The sequence below is a fragment of the Betta splendens genome, chromosome 16 (assembly GCF_900634795.4).
Source record: "Betta splendens chromosome 16, fBetSpl5.4, whole genome shotgun sequence".
NCBI lineage: Eukaryota > Metazoa > Chordata > Actinopteri > Anabantiformes > Osphronemidae > Betta > Betta splendens.
The window spans coordinates 706,219-722,719 of record NC_040896.2 but is presented as its reverse complement, the minus strand read 5'-3'; the positions used below and the strand labels follow the sequence as shown (position 1 = coordinate 722,719).

Here is a 16,501-nt window from a genome sequence, read left to right as displayed (position 1 = left end):
AGAAACACACACTTGTGAGAGTGCCCAGAGTTAGACTGCAAAATACGCAGAAATGGGGGAAAAAAACGTCTACATCCACATTATCAATTAAGTAAAATTAAAATGTATTCTTCTTTATTAGCAGTGTATTTTTACTTTTTGTACAGATCTATGCTTAAACCACTTTTGAAACTAGTAAAATATGCATTTTACTATAGTGCTGCAATTACTTCTATTTACTGTACAAACAGGTTTAAATCATGTAGAGAATATGCAACTACTTTCTTTAACTTTAAACCACTTCCTGTTACTTTTACGTTGGCCAGTGCTACCACCTGATCAGCTCATCTGACTGACTGAACCTGTATTTTTGATATCTGTCGGCTACATTAAAGTGTCACAATGTTTATCCTTACATGATAAGAAAATGTTGCATTAACCCTTACCCTGAAGCAAACCAGCTTCTCCGCTTCGACAAACAGGTTTGGATTAGTTCTGCTTCAACCAGCCTTGACCTACTTCTAGCAAAGTAAGACAAGACACACAGGTAATGGCAACACAGACTGACAGGAGCCCATAAGGCCAACGGACAGGGTGACAGGAATAAAAAACAGACAGTGATGGAAAACACAGGTATGGACAACAGGTGTAAGTGATATGTGTGTAATACAAAAGTGAATGAACAAGACACAGAAAGGAAGTGACGCAATACCAACAAAGGAGACACAAATTAAGCCACGGCCAAGGCGCCCTCGGCAGGCTGGAGGCTGAACTGCCACAAATACACTAAATAATGAAACGAATGGTTGGCAACTTTACTGCTGCATTCTCTGCAATCTTATGTTCTACTGCTTGTTGTCCTGTACAGTACTTATTTTTATTGACTACTGTAAAATCTTTTAAAAGGCTAATCTTTTTGTCTTTATCACTCCTAGAGAACTTTCATTTATATGCATTCAAGCAAAGGGGCAAATTCAATTTTATAACAGTAGACTGTGTTAATTAAAAGCACATTATCAAAAAAGACTTGAAACGATCATTATTATTATATGCTGTGCCAAAAATACCTTTGCAGCAGCACTTACTGCCCAGGAGCACTGAATGGCAGCATTTCGTGTGCTGGCTATCCACAATATGCACATGGAACATTTTTGCTGATGTTTTTATTCATTTATATAATTGAGAAAAATCAACTTAGCAAATGATGCTGGAGCTGACTTCCCCTTTTTCAGTGCTGCATTAATCCTGTTGTTGCTGACGAGAGGTGGTGGTAGAGGTGGGGTGTAAATGACTGAGGCAGCAGAGCAGCTGAGTGAGACTAACAAGTGGTTGCTATGCAGCAGGAGCAAGCGTGTGCCTGCTTCTGGAGGGAGAGATAGAGAAACAGAATGATAATGAGTAGGAGGCAGCAAGGAAGGGAGAATTGGGAAAGGAGCTGTATCTTTGAGAGGATACGCATATCACAGTTGGATTCAACGTTTCCCTTGTTGTGTTGTTGTACTCTTTCCATCCTTAGATCTCTGATCGGCGAGGTTATAGCCTAACAAAGACATATCTTCCAGCCATGGACGAATTAATGGGAATACATACGTCTGAGAGCTTCCAGATGGAGCAGTTGCTCACAAGAAATGGCAGCAACAGGTCTGTAAGGATGGGACACTAATGATGGTGAGACACCTCTTTTTTTCGTCCTTAGACATTCATCCTATCAATGCAGTGTTTCCTTTCCCTTTCACCCTACCTCGATCCCTCTCTCTCTCTCCCTCTTTCTCTCTCCCTACCTCTCTTTCTACTTCTCTCTCAGTTGCTCTCTCTCTCTTCTGCAGTACATACTTGTGCAGTGTCCTCCTCTTTCCACTTCTCCCTGCTTCATCTTCCTTTCTCTTCATCCTCCTCTGTTCGCATCATCATTCTGACACCAAACCCCCACCCCACCCCTTCCTCTCACTTGCACCACCTGCTTGTTTTTATGGGAATGATTTAGACTATAAAGGATGACAGGGGTAGAGTGCTACTGTGGTGACAAAGTTAATTATATTTGGTCAATCACAGTTGAATTCCAGTGGAATTTTACTATCTGGCACTGCTCACACTCAACAAGTAGAGAACCTTTTTTTTCCCAACCAGATACCAGTGACATTTTCATTGATACCATTACATTTGTTTGAAATTAAAAGTAAGTAGGACCCTATACTAAGGAACCTTTGGGTTTCATTGTCAACTCAGCATTTACTGTAATAGTGCAAAACCAACATTTTCTGTATCATCTACATGCTACACGCATTTGTTTTTATTAGCCAACATTGTACACTTAACGCTGCATTAAGTTTCATCATATTCAAATAGCTTATTAAATAGATTGTCTTTCAAGAGGCATAGTAGCACCAATCCTAACCTACAGTGTAATCTCTATCCAGGTACCATGCTGACTTGCCTAATCAAATCAAAGGAAATATGAAGAAACCAGATGTTAGTTTACCATGTTTAGTGTCCACTACAACCACTCCCTTGCTGCAATGAGTGGAAATGGCATGATGGCGCACTCTCTCACTCTGGAGCAGAAGACGGCATTTGCCTTTGTGGGGATGCTACTGGTATTCCTGGGGCTGCTCATAGTGAGGTGTTTCAGAATCTTGTTGGACCCCTACAGCAGTATGCCCTCTTCCAACTGGGCCGATGGCATCGAGGGACTGGAGAAAGGGACGTTTGAATATGCCCTTTCTTAACCCAGGGATGCACGTTTGCAATTTGAAATAACTGCCTGCTGACACACATGGACACAAACACTTACAACACTTACAGACAAGGACGTGGATGCACTTGCATCAACATACATGCACAACCCTTGCACCTGACAATGACACTACATTAGGACGCATTAGGAAGCTGTGTATGTTGCCAAATCTAAGTGCAGTTATTTTAGAGCCAGTGTAGAGTGTCTCTACTGAATGTGTCTGTTGTGTGACTGACCACATGGGAGGCAGATGCTGTGTCATATTCTCTGCCCCTCTTACAGGGCTTGTGCATTCCAGATCATTGATTTATGCATTGATAGCTACATATAGTTTGTTTACAGTTAGTTTCTCAGGGACACAATTTCTCGAGTCAGACTGGTAAAAAGTGTGGTTTCACCTCTGCACAGCTAATCTGCACCACAACGTAGTAGTGAATGGTTGTATACAGGGTATCATGTCAAACTAGAGCTTTATGGACTAATCTGGTCTAATTTGTCATTGATTCACATGGATGCTGCTATACAGATTCTCTTTGTGATGTCTTGAATTTGTGAAACAATGCAAAGGAAGGCAACTAAACAAACTCTGATTCACCATATGGTGTTACTGTTTCAAAATGCAAAAAAGAGAGCATGTCTCTTGAGCAGTGTGTCTAAGGTTGGCTGATGCATTCAAGCCAAAGAACCTTTAATGGAAATAAGGATTAGAAACTAGCATGGAAATCTTTTAGTGCTGCTAGTTTTCTGATGACAAGGAGAAACTTTATGAAGAGGAAAAGGTCACAAGAAAATTGGGAGTGTGATGTCTGTCAGCAACGCACCTGAGCATCTTTTCCGTCCTATGATCAGTCATCCTCACACAGTCTCACCTGCTTTCTTCCCTAAATACAGACTTGACTGTAGCAAACAAAGACTGTCCTTGAAAAAAAGAGTAGTTTTGCTAATCTTTACAGTGAAAAGTTCCTTCTTAGTGTGGTGAATCTGCCTTACTGTGACCTTCAATGGGTTTATGTGCCTTCATATAGAAACATTAGAGGGTGTGTGTGTGTGTGTGTGTGTGTGTGTGTGTGTGTGTGTGTGTGTGTGTGTGTGTGTGTGTGTGTGTGTGTGTGTGTGTGTGTGTGTGTGTGTGTGTGTGTGTGAGTGTAGCATATCATGTTGACCGAGTGTGTGTCTCCTGTATGGGGTGCAGAATGTAAAAGGAGCACCTAAAACTAGTTTTCTCACATTTAACTAAATGACACAACATGTTTTCTCACGTTTAGTTAAATGTGCAAAAGTCTTTACGCGCACTTTTTGAGGTGTTTGAGTTCACGTCTCTGATCTGAGACCACCGCTGTTTGAGGGTAGGGGTGGAGTCTACTCTAATGTTCTACTTGCACATTCCTGAATATTAAGTCTTCGGCGATCATTTAACATTTACATTTAACATTTACATTTAACATTTAACATTTAACATTTAACATTTACATTTAGACTTTTGCACAATTAACTAAATGTAAGAAAACATGTTGTGTCATTTAGTTAAATGTGATAAAACTAGTTACAGTATAGGTGCTCCTTTTACATTCGGCAACCCATACTTCTGACCGTTTGCTTGCTCAGCTGTTGGTAGAGATTTCTCAATATGAAATAAATAAAAGTTATTCGCCTTAAAAAATGATCAAATCTGCTTATTGTTGGGGGTTGCTGCTGCTGAGGGAGTGAGCAGCTGTGAATACAGTAGGTACTTGCATAAACATTTAGATCATTGCACACCTCAACGCACATCATGCCTTAGGAATCATGTACCATTATCTTTGTCGATTAGGTGAAAGGATTTTCTGAAATCTATTTTTAGAAAAACGCCACAGTCCTCATGTTCTTCATTGTATAATCTTCAGCAACCTTCGAAAAAATTTAAAACCCAGACAAATAGGTTTAGTTTGGTAGACTACAGTATGTGTGAATCACTTTTCTTTCCTGGCATAAGGGGACCAATATACAAGACACACAGTATATATTAACAATTAAGGATCTACAGGTACATGTACACATTTTAAGTTTGTCTGCACACATTTTATTACTTTTGATCTTTGGACCTCAGATTGCTGTGATAAGACCAGGAGATTCAGCAGCACATTAGAGATGGTCTTTTACCAAAGCTATCCAAACAACAGTGTTCAGACATTTGTGTGATTGGGTGGTGAATAATGCAGTTAATGTGCTGGATACTACTGGACTGAATGCAGGTGGTTACAGAGCTCCCCTTTTTGCAAGCACTTGACAATAGGTGCTCAGAAAAAGCCATGACTGTGTTGAAATGCAGACATGGACTTGAACATAGAGTAACACCTGCAGAGACTCATGTGCACTAATAGGTTAATGATTGCCTACCATGATGTCCTAATATTTTATAACAATTATTAATGATTGAAGCCATTTTGTGTAAATATTTACTCTTAATTGACTCAAAGCTTTGCTTTGGGAAGTTCAAAGTTGCTTTATATTAATTGTAAAGCAAATATTTCTATTATCAGTATTTAAATTAAAAATCTGAAAAAATGGGATCCGCATTTAATTTAGAAAAATTCTGAATACTTAATAATAATAATAAAAAAAATAAAAAAAATAAAAATAAAATAATAATAAACTGGCGACCCGTCCAGGGTGCACCCTGCCTCTCGCCCATAGCCATATGGGTTAGGCTCCAGCACTCCCGTGACCCCGCATTAGGGAATAAGCGGCTTAGAAAATGGATGGATGGATGGAGAATAATAATAAAAAAAATAATAATACTGAACTCTGAAAAGATTTTTTTCTATGTTAATGCAGGGCTTTTGATCACATTAAATATCATTCCGGAATGAAAGGAAATGTAAACTCAATGTTTAATTTACATTTGACATATTTTTATTAGACAGCTCCGTTTCTATAAATGTGTCTCTGACAGAGTGAACCTACTGTAAGGCAAAGCACAGGACTAGAGAATAGGTCGCGCTTGATATTAGTAACTTTATTATCACCTTTTTATATAGAGTATCAGAGTCCCTTAAGATATTTGTAGTATCTGGATTAAAATCTGCTAGTATCTGCTTTTTACTTATAGGGCACAAGGCAGTGGGGCAAAGATGATGTAACTCAAGAAAAAAAAATACTAAAACTTATAATCTGAAAAGGTATTTATCAATAGTTTCAAAACAAAATAACTAGTTGCAGACCTTATTGCAGAAAAGTATAAACAGGACAGAAGGGTGTATAAGGTAAGGTAATTCCACTTCAAACAAACATTTTTCTTTGTATCATTGTTTTAGAAAGTTGTAACAACCATTGTCTTCTGAACCTGATAAACACTGCAATTGGCAAAGACCCCTGTCAATCCTCACAAGAAACACGTGCTGGAATATTTACCCGTAATATAGCCAAGGTCAGGTTTCAAGTCATTAGCGCATAAATCATAATGGTCTGAAAGTAATGAGGAAGTTTACCTGCTAAGAGTTTTTTTTTTAAAGCAGTTTAAGAGTTATGCGGCTGTAAAGAAGTGCCTCTGGCATGTTCCTGTAATTCATAGTCTCATATTAACTTGTTTTCTGACTACTGCCTTTTCTTTTGCTTTACATCCAACCCGTCAACTTTCACACCTATTGCTTTTTGAGGCAGAACTCAGTAGTGACAACCTTCATTAAAATCAGTTATAAAAAATCTTATTGGTAAAGTAATTTAGTTATGTAATTTTGATCTGCTTATTTATCCTACTGTTTATGTATCTGTAGTGACAATGACATTTTATCACTGATATTAGCTCAGTCTTTGTCTTTTTATTATATCTGCATCAAAACTGTCTGGAACTGCTACATTACAACATGTGCTACTTCTCTGCACATCAGATAATATTAGTAATCAAATTTTCAGAACTCAGGCCATGAGCTTTTTTATCTTTCACTTGGTTTTTATGACTTGGTTAATCGTTAAGCAAGGCCTTTGTGTCCCCTAGGATTGAGCAAGGACATGTGACACCCCTCGTTCAGGTTTCTGAGGGTTGATCCAGAGAACTGTCCAATGGCTGGCAGTCAGTATATGACCCTGGCATGCAGAATATAAAGGCAGGACATCTGACATAAAGCTAACTTACACACAACAAGCTTAGAGTAGCAGATAAGCACTCTATAAAGTTAATCCTGGCCTAAACAATACACGAACATTCAAACTTGAATGCCAGTTGATGCAGTGCTCTGCTTTTTTTTCAACGCTGCTGGATAACTGAAGATTTATGCGCTCAATAGTTTTTGTTATTGCTCGCTGATTAAATCTGAGAATCACTGATCTGATGGAGAGATTTAAGTCTAAAGAAGGGGAGCACATTAACCCCAGTTATGATTCCACCCTGGATGAACCACCTGTTTATGAGGAGTCCAACTTCTCAAATGGGGAACACCGGGTAGTTCGGCCCTCAGTGATCAGTGTCTTCGGTCGGGACACTTTGGACCGAATGCCCAGCATTGACTTCTATCGGAATCCAGGCAGTGTGAGCGGCCACCGGGCTGTGCGACCATCACTGCAGGAGCTCCACAATGTGTTTCAGAAGGTAAGTGCCTTTGTGCCAATGTTTCTTGTGTCTTGTCCTTCTGTTTTCCTTGTTATACATACGGTGCTCCCTCTACTACTCATGTTTGTCCTTTACTTCACCTTGTGCAGGAAGAACCTTATACCTGCTTTTCTCCCTAAGTACCAAATGTAAATCACTGACTCTGTAACTACAGGTTTTGTGCTGCTCCTGATCTCCAGACTTTATTCATTTAGTTTAAAGAAAAAGTGAAATGAGATGTGTTACAGTTGTGTAAGCATTTTAACAGCATCCTTTTCCATGTACACAGCTTAATCATTATCTCTTTACTTGAATATGTAAAAAAAAGCTTTTAAAATGTCATCAGTCAAACACAACAGTTTAACTGCTATGTCACTGAGGTCATAACGTCCATTAAGTTGAGCTATTTCTCAACTAAGGAAAAATAACAAATTGTTTCCAGCATGAGTTGTCACTTCATTTTAAGAAAGTTTAAATATTTTATCATGGACATAGTAGATGTTGATAGTGGTAGTTTAAATTTAGTAATGGTTTGCTAAAACACACAAATCTCATGTAGTAGAATAAATTTAGTCAATAGAATGCATCCATACACCTTATTGGCAGTGCAACCGAAGGGTTTCTGCAAAGATTTAGTAGAATTTAAACATATCAGGTCTTGTTTAGTCAAATGTCAGGATGTAAGTGCCAGGAAAATAGTTACAGTCACATTAATCTTCATAGAAAGTTAAAATTAAGTTAGCTTTTTTTCTTTCATTTCTATTGTACATTTTAAAGGACAGACAGTTTGCACTATCAGTAAATGCAATATCAGTCATCATCAAAGCACCCTGGCTCCATCGTCTTATCTAAATTATCTCCTGTGTAACATAGAGTAGGAAAAGCCAAAAACAAATCAGACATTTGTGTTTTTTTAACACTAACACTTTGTGCCTTTGTTCTAATTGACAATGTTCTTCCCTGTTACCTCCCACTTACATATTAAAACAAAAATTTCCTGCAGAATGGAGCGATCTCTGTGCCAGACACTCTGGAGGACAATGGCCGCGAGAGTGACGACACCCCCTCTGATGATCTGGAGTCTGCTCTTCCCACTGACAGCAACAGTGGAGCAGTAAAGTTTGGCTGGATAAAGGGTGTCCTGGTGAGTTATGCTGGGTCTTGATGGGACCTCTCTGCTTGCAGACCTGTGACCTGGCAAATGGAGATGTCATACATGTAGGTCAGAAAATCTAAAGTTTCAACCACAGAGTACATCCATCATATAAATAAATAATTATACTACTACAACAACAACAACAACAACAACAACAACAACTACTACTACTACTACTACTACTACTACTACTACTACTACTACTACTACTAATAATAATAATAATAATAATAATAATAATAATAATAATAATAATAATAATAACTGTATCCATATACAGTATTTGATGTAGTCCAAAGAGATTCTGGGCAGACTGATCAACAAAGAGAGATGAAATTAATTTTCTTTTCCACAGGTGAGATGCATGCTGAACATATGGGGTGTTATGCTATTCATCCGTCTGTCCTGGGTCTTTGGTCAGGCTGGCTGGGGTGAGTGAAACACAGGGTACAGTACAAAGTTATTACAGATAGAGTGAGTGAAAAAGAGCTAGATGAAATACGTGAATGTCTTCATGAGTGTGTTGATAGCTTAATAATCTTTTAACTGGTAATAGCTTTGGTTGTAGCAGTTAAAGGTGACCAGAGGGAGGACTAAGAGGGATGTTACGAAAATAGCTAAATGTAAACAGTTACATTTAGCATTTTGTGACTGGCTATCTACAAGAAATATAGAACAGATAAGTAATTATTACTGCTATCTATGTGCATTTCAGGTCTAGGAATTGTGGTTGTCGGTCTCAGCTGTGTGGTCACCACCACCACTGGTCTTTCTATGTCTGCCATTTGTACTAACGGTGTGGTCAGAGGAGGTGAGTCAATGCAAGGTCAACACATATAATTTGAAAAGCAGAGTCCCAAAATTACAAAATTAACTATTGACCAACTTCTAATGTGGGTATTGTCAGTGTCAGTGTCAGACTTAAACCATTGTTTATAAATGTATAAAGCCTGAGATAATAGACACTCAAAATGGGATGACTACTGTATGTGTATAAATACATAAGTACACAAAAGCACTGAACTGAATCTAAACATCAACATCATCCACTAATCCAGTCCACTAATTGATCCTGTCCGCAAATCAATACATCTTCAATTAATCGTTTACCATGATAATTTTTCCATTTTAGGAGGAGCCTACTATTTAATATCTCGCAGTCTGGGTCCTGAGTTTGGTGGGTCTATTGGACTCATCTTTGCATTTGCCAATGCTGTGGCTGTAGCAATGTATGTGGTGGGATTTGCTGAAACAGTGGTCGACTTGATGAAGGTCTGTTGTGTTTTAATGAATTGGAGACAAGAATTTACTTTTGAAATAATACATTGCGTCATGTTATCTATGCCTTCTTATTGTCTCTCAGGAACACGCTGCCATCATGGTGGATGAAACAAATGATATCAGGATCATTGGGTGCATCACGGTGGTGCTGCTGCTTGGCATATCTATCGCTGGGATGGAATGGGAGGCCAAGGTCACAGACCTATATTATGCTGGGTGGTAAAAGATGCTATCTTACCTTTAATCATGTATTTTTTCTGTCTCTGTAGGCCCAGATTCTTCTGCTCATCATCTTGCTGGTGGCCATAGTGAATGTATTTGTAGGAACATTCATTCCTGCAACCTTGGATAAAAAATCCAAAGGTTTTTTCAGTTATAACCGTAAGACATGCCTTTCAAACCAATCATCATCCCGTATAAAAAGGATGATTGGATTAAAAATGTGTATATTTGAAATATAGCATTGTCCACTTTCTCCTCTCATTCCGACCGTCCATGTTTCATTCTTTGTCACAGCAAAAGTCTTCTCAGAGAACTTCTTGCCAGATTTTAGAGACAGCGAGACCTTTTTTTCAGTGTTTGCCATTTTCTTCCCGGCTGCAACAGGAATCCTGGCTGGAGCCAATATCTCTGGAGACCTAAGGGTACATGTACATTATCTATTTATTTAAACACTTGCCTATAAAACCACTGTAATGACTGAAACTTTTCAACACAGGATCCCCAAGGAGGATTACCTAAAGGCACCTTGCTGGCCATCCTTATTACTGGTGTTACTTACCTGGCTGTGGGCCTTGTTGTCTGTAAGCACATTAATTATTATTCCATGGATAAAATTTAATATCATGTTTTTTTAGAAATGTAGAAATTTAGACACAATTGCCTCGATGGATAAAGAAGATTCATTGGTATATATATATATACCTTTATACTTTTACCTAATTCTAATACATTCATGAGACATTTTCTAATAACAATCCTAAAATAAAATGTCTTATAACATATGCAATGCATCTTTTCTTCTCTTCGTCTGATCAGCTGCCACTGTCGTCCGTGACGCTACCGGAAACACAACTGATCTTGTTACCCCAGGTGTATCATGTAACGGTTCAGCCATGGCTGCTTGTGAGCTTGGCTATAATTTCTCTTCATGTGACGTGCAAAAATGCAACTTTGGATTAATGAACAACTTCCAGGTATGCATTTGCAAAGTCTACTTCACATCCATTATCTTTTTTCTTGTCTAACCATCTCTTTTTCTCGGCTGTGGTTCAGGTGATGACCATGGTGTCTGGGTTCGGCCCCCTCATCATTGCTGGAACATTCTCAGCTACTCTTTCTTCAGCCCTGGCTTCTCTTGTCAGTGCACCCAAGGTTTTTCAGGTTGGTAACTCAAGTTTGTGTGTTGGTATGTTTAAAGTAAAATACAGATGACTTATGACCAAAGCTCCATCTCATCAGGCCCTATGCAAGGACAACATCTACAAGGCTCTGCACTTCTTTGCCAAGGGATATGGCAAGAACAACGAGCCAATCCGTGGCTATGTCCTCACCTTTGTTATTTCTGTGGCCTTCATTCTCATTGGTAAGTTCAGCTGTCTTTTATGGCATGCCCATAACACCATCTTGTCTTTACAACTACCTGACACTTTTGTTTATTTTAGGTTGATAAGCAAATCCACTGTAACAACTGTGAATCTCATTATGCGAAAAAATTTCTTTTCCATAGGTGATCTCAACATGATTGCTCCAATCATTTCAAACTTTTTCCTGGCATCTTACGCTCTCATCAATTTCTCCTGCTTCCATGCATCCTATGCCAAGTCTCCAGGTGGATCTCTATACTAAGTGATTGGATGTATTAAAACAAGATGAGATATTGCCTCAAAGTTGATTTTTCCTTGATAGTAACATTCTAATTTGTCTTTATTTTCGAAGGTTGGAGACCAGCATACAAATACTACAACATGTGGCTCTCCTTGTTAGGTGCAGTGCTCTGTTGTGTTGTCATGTTTGTTATCAACTGGTGGGCTGCTCTTCTTACATACGGCATTGAAATCCTTCTCTACATTTATGTTACTGTTAAAAAACCAGGTAAGCGGTACTGACAGGTTCAAATGCTTAGAAGCACATTAACTCCAGCATTCACTCTTTCACCTCCTTTCTCTCCAGCTGTGAACTGGGGTTCGTCAACACAGGCAGTAACGTATGTGAGTGCGGTCAACAACGCTCTGTCTTTGTCTGGTGTAGAGGATCATGTCAAGAACTTTAGGTAAAAGCCATTCTGTAGCTGCAAATAAAAAAACACTACAATGTAATACAAATATACAATACAGACAAAGACATATTTTAAATCCCTGTATACCTGTATATCTCTGTCAGGCCTCAGATGTTGGTACTGACAGCTTCAGCACGGTCCAGACCAGCCCTCCTAGACTTGGCTCATTCCTTCTCGAAAAACTTTGGACTCTGTCTAATCTGTGAAGTGTTTGTGGTAAATGTATTGTAATGTAAAATATTCGTCCCCATGAGAAGAGGTTTAGATATGGATATTAGATGGATGAACTTACTTTTGAAAATAATACCAAGACATATTGATTTATCACTTTTCTTTATTAAATACTGTTTAATCTAAACAAAACCAAACAAACAAATATTATTTAGGGTCAGTTGTGTTGTTTACAATAAAAAAAAAAAATATGAAACACATTCACACCAAGTTTTATGCTTCTGCTTCTTCAAGGGCCCGAGAACAAAGTCTGTTGAAGAGATGAACACCAACATGGAAAAGAACCAGCAGTGGCTTCGAACGACCAGTCGCAAGGCTTTTTATACAGCAGTGGCTAGTGACAGTTTCAGGGAAGGAGTTGAGAGACTGCTGCAGGTCAGTGTTATGACACTGTATAACATGTGGAAAAAAAACATTGACCCTGAAAAATCAATTAACTAATGTATAACTTGCATATTGACACATTTAAACATTGCAGAATCTTCTATAAAGCCAGTTTTTCTTCACAATAAAGTAAAGGTATCTCTCTAGTGTTATGACAATGGTTAAGACAATAAGGGTCTATGTTACTGCAGGAAGAAGAGGAGACAACAAACACACCTGGCTATCGTACCTTTGAGATAAGGACTTGGTTCATTGTCAGGAATGGGCACTTCAAAAAGCACAGCAGATTAAAAGTTATAATTGATTAACTTTGTATTGAACTGGAGTCCTAGTAGACATTGTGAGATCTGCTGAGTAATGTGTTAATAGCTAGCTGTAAAACTCCTTCACATGCCTTTTGCCTGGGACATTTTGAAACTTTATGAAGTTTCCAGTTGATAGAGGGTTTTATCTTTATTGTGTGTGTTCTGATTTCACCTAAAGGCTTCTGGTCTTGGCCGCATGAGGCCTAACACATTAATGGTAGGATTCAAGAAAAACTGGAGGACGGCTGGTGCAGAGGCAGTGCACAATTACGTGGGAGTACTACAGTAAGTCACAAACACACTAGGAAATATAACTGTAATGGCCTGTATAGTGTACAGGATAAGCTGGACGATATGCATGTTAACTACCATTCTTTCTTTATGTCTTTCTTTGACAGTGATGCCTTTGACTTCGAGTATGGGACAGTGATGCTACGAATAAACCAGGGACTTGATGTGTCTCACATCATTGAAGCGGAAGGTCATATTAAAACATTTGTTTTTGTTGTTGCAGTTTTTATTCATTATAACTTCTGTGGACTTCTGTGTGAAAGATAGAAAATAAGATACACTAGCATAGAACAAATAAAGCAAAAAATATTAAGACTACATATTAAAAAAAATACAAAATAATTTTATTAACATTTATTCATAATATTAATTAAATATTAAATATTGGCAAACAGATACATTGAGATGCAGAAATAATATCTAAGTTAACAGTGCCACCTATGTAAAAAATGTGACATTTATTAGAAATTTCATTTTGTCTTTCAGAGGAGATGTTAAGGGTAGCAAAGGAACATCAGGAACTGGAGAATGACATGACAAACATGGAGAAACCAAAAGGACTGTTCAGAAAGTCCAGAAACTTCTCCCAGCAAGTGCTAACAACCAGAGGTACACACCTAGAACGAGGCTGTCTTTGTCAAAAAAATTTACAAAAGGCTACAATCCAAACTATTTAAAGCAAACATTAATCCATCAATAGAGGAGTGTGCGCTCTCTAGGAATATGTAGAAAAAGGGTAACTATTTCACTTTCTGTCAGGTAGTTGTGAGGAGCAGACACAGTATGCGAAAACTAAGACTAAGAGGGGGTGGCGGCTGTAGAGAACATGCAGAGAGGTGTATAAGACTATGACTCTGCATCCTAGGCTCCACTCTGAGTTTTCACAGAGTAGGGAGGCTAAGCATCATGGCCATGTTACTAGAGAGAAGAGAGGCTCTGTCCAATATGGGATGGATGCCATGTCTTCTAATCAGCCCAGGTCTTCCCCAAAAACTGCTCTAATTAGCCACAAAGCCCACATCGTTTGCTGGACAAGCGATCTAATGTAAATGCATATTTTACTTCCACTGTAAACCTTACCACGCTCTATCTTCCTCTCCTCTCCTGCACTTTCTCATATTTCTTTCTCTCTCTCAGTGTGCAGCCCTCAACCGCCACAGATGGCCAGAATGAACGAAAGGCTTTTGGAGGCCAGTACTCAGTTCAAAAGGAAACAGCCTAAAGGCACTATTGATGTGTGGTGGCTGTTTGATGATGGAGGTAGGTGTAACAACTTTGATAACATAATTGAATAAAAGGTATTACAAAAGAAATGAGGAACACAATATAGGCCCTCTACCATATATATTTTCTAATATTAATAATAACTTATATACTGTAATTCTGTCTAGACTGACTCTCTTCATGCAGGAGGAGATACTGGAATTATAATAGGCTGCTTTGTCCACCAATTCATTGAAAATTTTTATTTGGCCTTTAAACTCTTTCCATGACAGCAAAAATGAAATACATATATTAGAAAAAAAGAACACTAGACTTAAAACAAAGTGCACTGCTTCTCTCCCAGGTCTTACCCTGCTACTCCCCTACATCCTCACCACCAGAAGGAAGTGGAAAGATTGTAAGTTAAGGGTTTTCATTGCAGGACAGCCTGAACGCAGTGACCTGGATAAAGAGGAGTGAGTAAAAAACGTTATCATTTTCAAATTAGCAAAATTAATGTGATTAAAAACTACTTCAAAAATTACTTCATAGGACACAGTATTTTGCATTTTACAATTTTTATATCAAGTGTGGGTTGATATGTCTTTCAGGATGAAGTCTCTATTAAACAAATTTAGGTTTGCCTATAGTGAGTTAAAGGTTATTGATGACATCCATGTGAAACCCAACCCTGAGAGGTAGTTGTAGAGTAACAATTTTTAGAGTAAAAATACACAAATAAAACTAATGAAATGTTATTGTTTCATGTCAGGCATTTTCTTATCTGTTTTCCTCCAGCGTTAGAAGGTTTGATGAAATGATCGCGCCTTTCCGTCTGCATGAGGGCTCAAAAGATACAGCTCAGGCTGAAGCCATGGAGAGAGAGCAGCCTGACAAAATCACTGACAAAGAGTTGAACTTATTTGAGGATAAGGTAAACCAACACATACAAATGTTTTTTTTTGCTTAATGTATTGGCTTAACTTGAAGATTTATTTTTTTTATCTTCATTATTAAACATTTTGTTCTTGTTCAATAATAACTGCTGTTGCTTCTTTACAGACCAGCCTTCAGATACGACTAAATGAGGTGCTTCAGGAACACTCTAAATCAGCCAATCTTATCATTGTGTAAGTTTAACTAACTACCAGCTAATGTATTGCTACATTGGAGGAAATAGTGTTTGAAATACTGTGTCCCATTATCTTATGCAGGAGCATGCCCATTGCTCGTAAGGACTCTGTATCTGATTACCTCTACATGGCTTGGCTGGAGATTTTGACAACAAATCTTCCACCAACGCTGCTCATTAGAGGAAACCACAAGAGCGTGCTTACTTTCTACTCCTGAGCTTCCTGGGCTTTTTGCTAAGTCTAAGCAACTGAGCAGAAGGAAGTTGGAAAAGATAAATGGAAACCATAAACCATATTTGAAAAGCATACAAGAACTTGGATGATTTCATTTGTAGTTACCGAGGGCTATGATAAAGTAAATAATTATTTACTCAAAAGCTCCACAAAGCAAAAAGTACAGCAAGGCTTCAGACCTAAACATTGTCAATAATTTGCTATTAACTAGCTTTATTGGTCTGATATGAGCTGAGAAAATTCCTGTTTCTATGTTAAACTAGGCTATACTCAATTACACACTGGTAACCAGCATTTAAATGATTTGAATGAATGAATAATTGAACTTGTAACTGTTCCACTGCGAGACCATAACAGTGTAATAAAGCACATTTCTTGACACTGTTTTCATAAATGTGTGTGTGAATTTGAATTAAGGACCAGATAGAAAGCAGTAGAGAAAATATATGAGAAGATCACATCACATCATTCTAATATAAACAGCTTCATACACAGACAAAAAGCTGCTTCAAGGGGTTAGACTAATGGCTATGTCTGTTGCTGCTCTAAATGTATAATAAATGTATATAATACATGTAGGACTTTATTAGTTCAGCTACCCTTTCATAGATTATTACCAATGTGTATATTCGATGCTTTTATAACGATACTTTTACCTGTTTTATTATATTGTTTATGTGTATATAAAAAATAAATACTGTAAGCTAAACTAAAGCTTATGAAATCAG

General features: G+C 38.1%; 2 protein-coding genes across 3 annotated transcripts; both read left to right on the top strand.

Moving 5' to 3' along the window:
* The first annotated feature begins 892 nt into the window (after positions 1-892).
* ctxn2 (cortexin 2) lies at positions 893-4,215 on the top strand. The gene is made up of 2 exons (XM_029128826.3): positions 893-1,647; positions 2,397-4,215. The coding sequence occupies exon 2, from the start codon at positions 2,460-2,462 to the stop codon at positions 2,703-2,705; it is 246 nt and encodes an 81-aa protein (XP_028984659.1). The 5' UTR covers positions 893-1,647; positions 2,397-2,459; the 3' UTR covers positions 2,706-4,215.
* Positions 4,216-6,520: 2,305 nt separating this feature from the next.
* slc12a1 (solute carrier family 12 member 1) lies at positions 6,521-16,159 on the top strand. 2 transcript variants are annotated; one of them, XM_029128816.3, is made up of 26 exons: positions 6,521-7,277; positions 8,281-8,421; positions 8,789-8,864; positions 9,149-9,244; positions 9,566-9,705; positions 9,797-9,907; positions 9,984-10,077; positions 10,231-10,358; positions 10,433-10,517; positions 10,753-10,910; positions 10,990-11,097; positions 11,176-11,299; positions 11,444-11,545; positions 11,653-11,808; positions 11,887-11,986; positions 12,097-12,208; positions 12,458-12,598; positions 13,091-13,197; positions 13,311-13,393; positions 13,690-13,812; positions 14,341-14,463; positions 14,771-14,882; positions 15,018-15,104; positions 15,205-15,340; positions 15,469-15,536; positions 15,621-16,159. In XM_029128816.3, exons 1-26 carry the CDS (start codon positions 7,020-7,022, stop codon positions 15,754-15,756), a joined length of 3,105 nt encoding a protein of 1,034 aa, XP_028984649.1. In that variant the 5' UTR covers positions 6,521-7,019; the 3' UTR covers positions 15,757-16,159. The 2 variants fall into 2 exon arrangements, with proteins under 2 accessions (XP_028984649.1, XP_028984647.1); XM_029128814.3 differs by having other exon boundaries at positions 9,984-10,095.
* Positions 16,160-16,501: the final 342 nt, after the last annotated feature.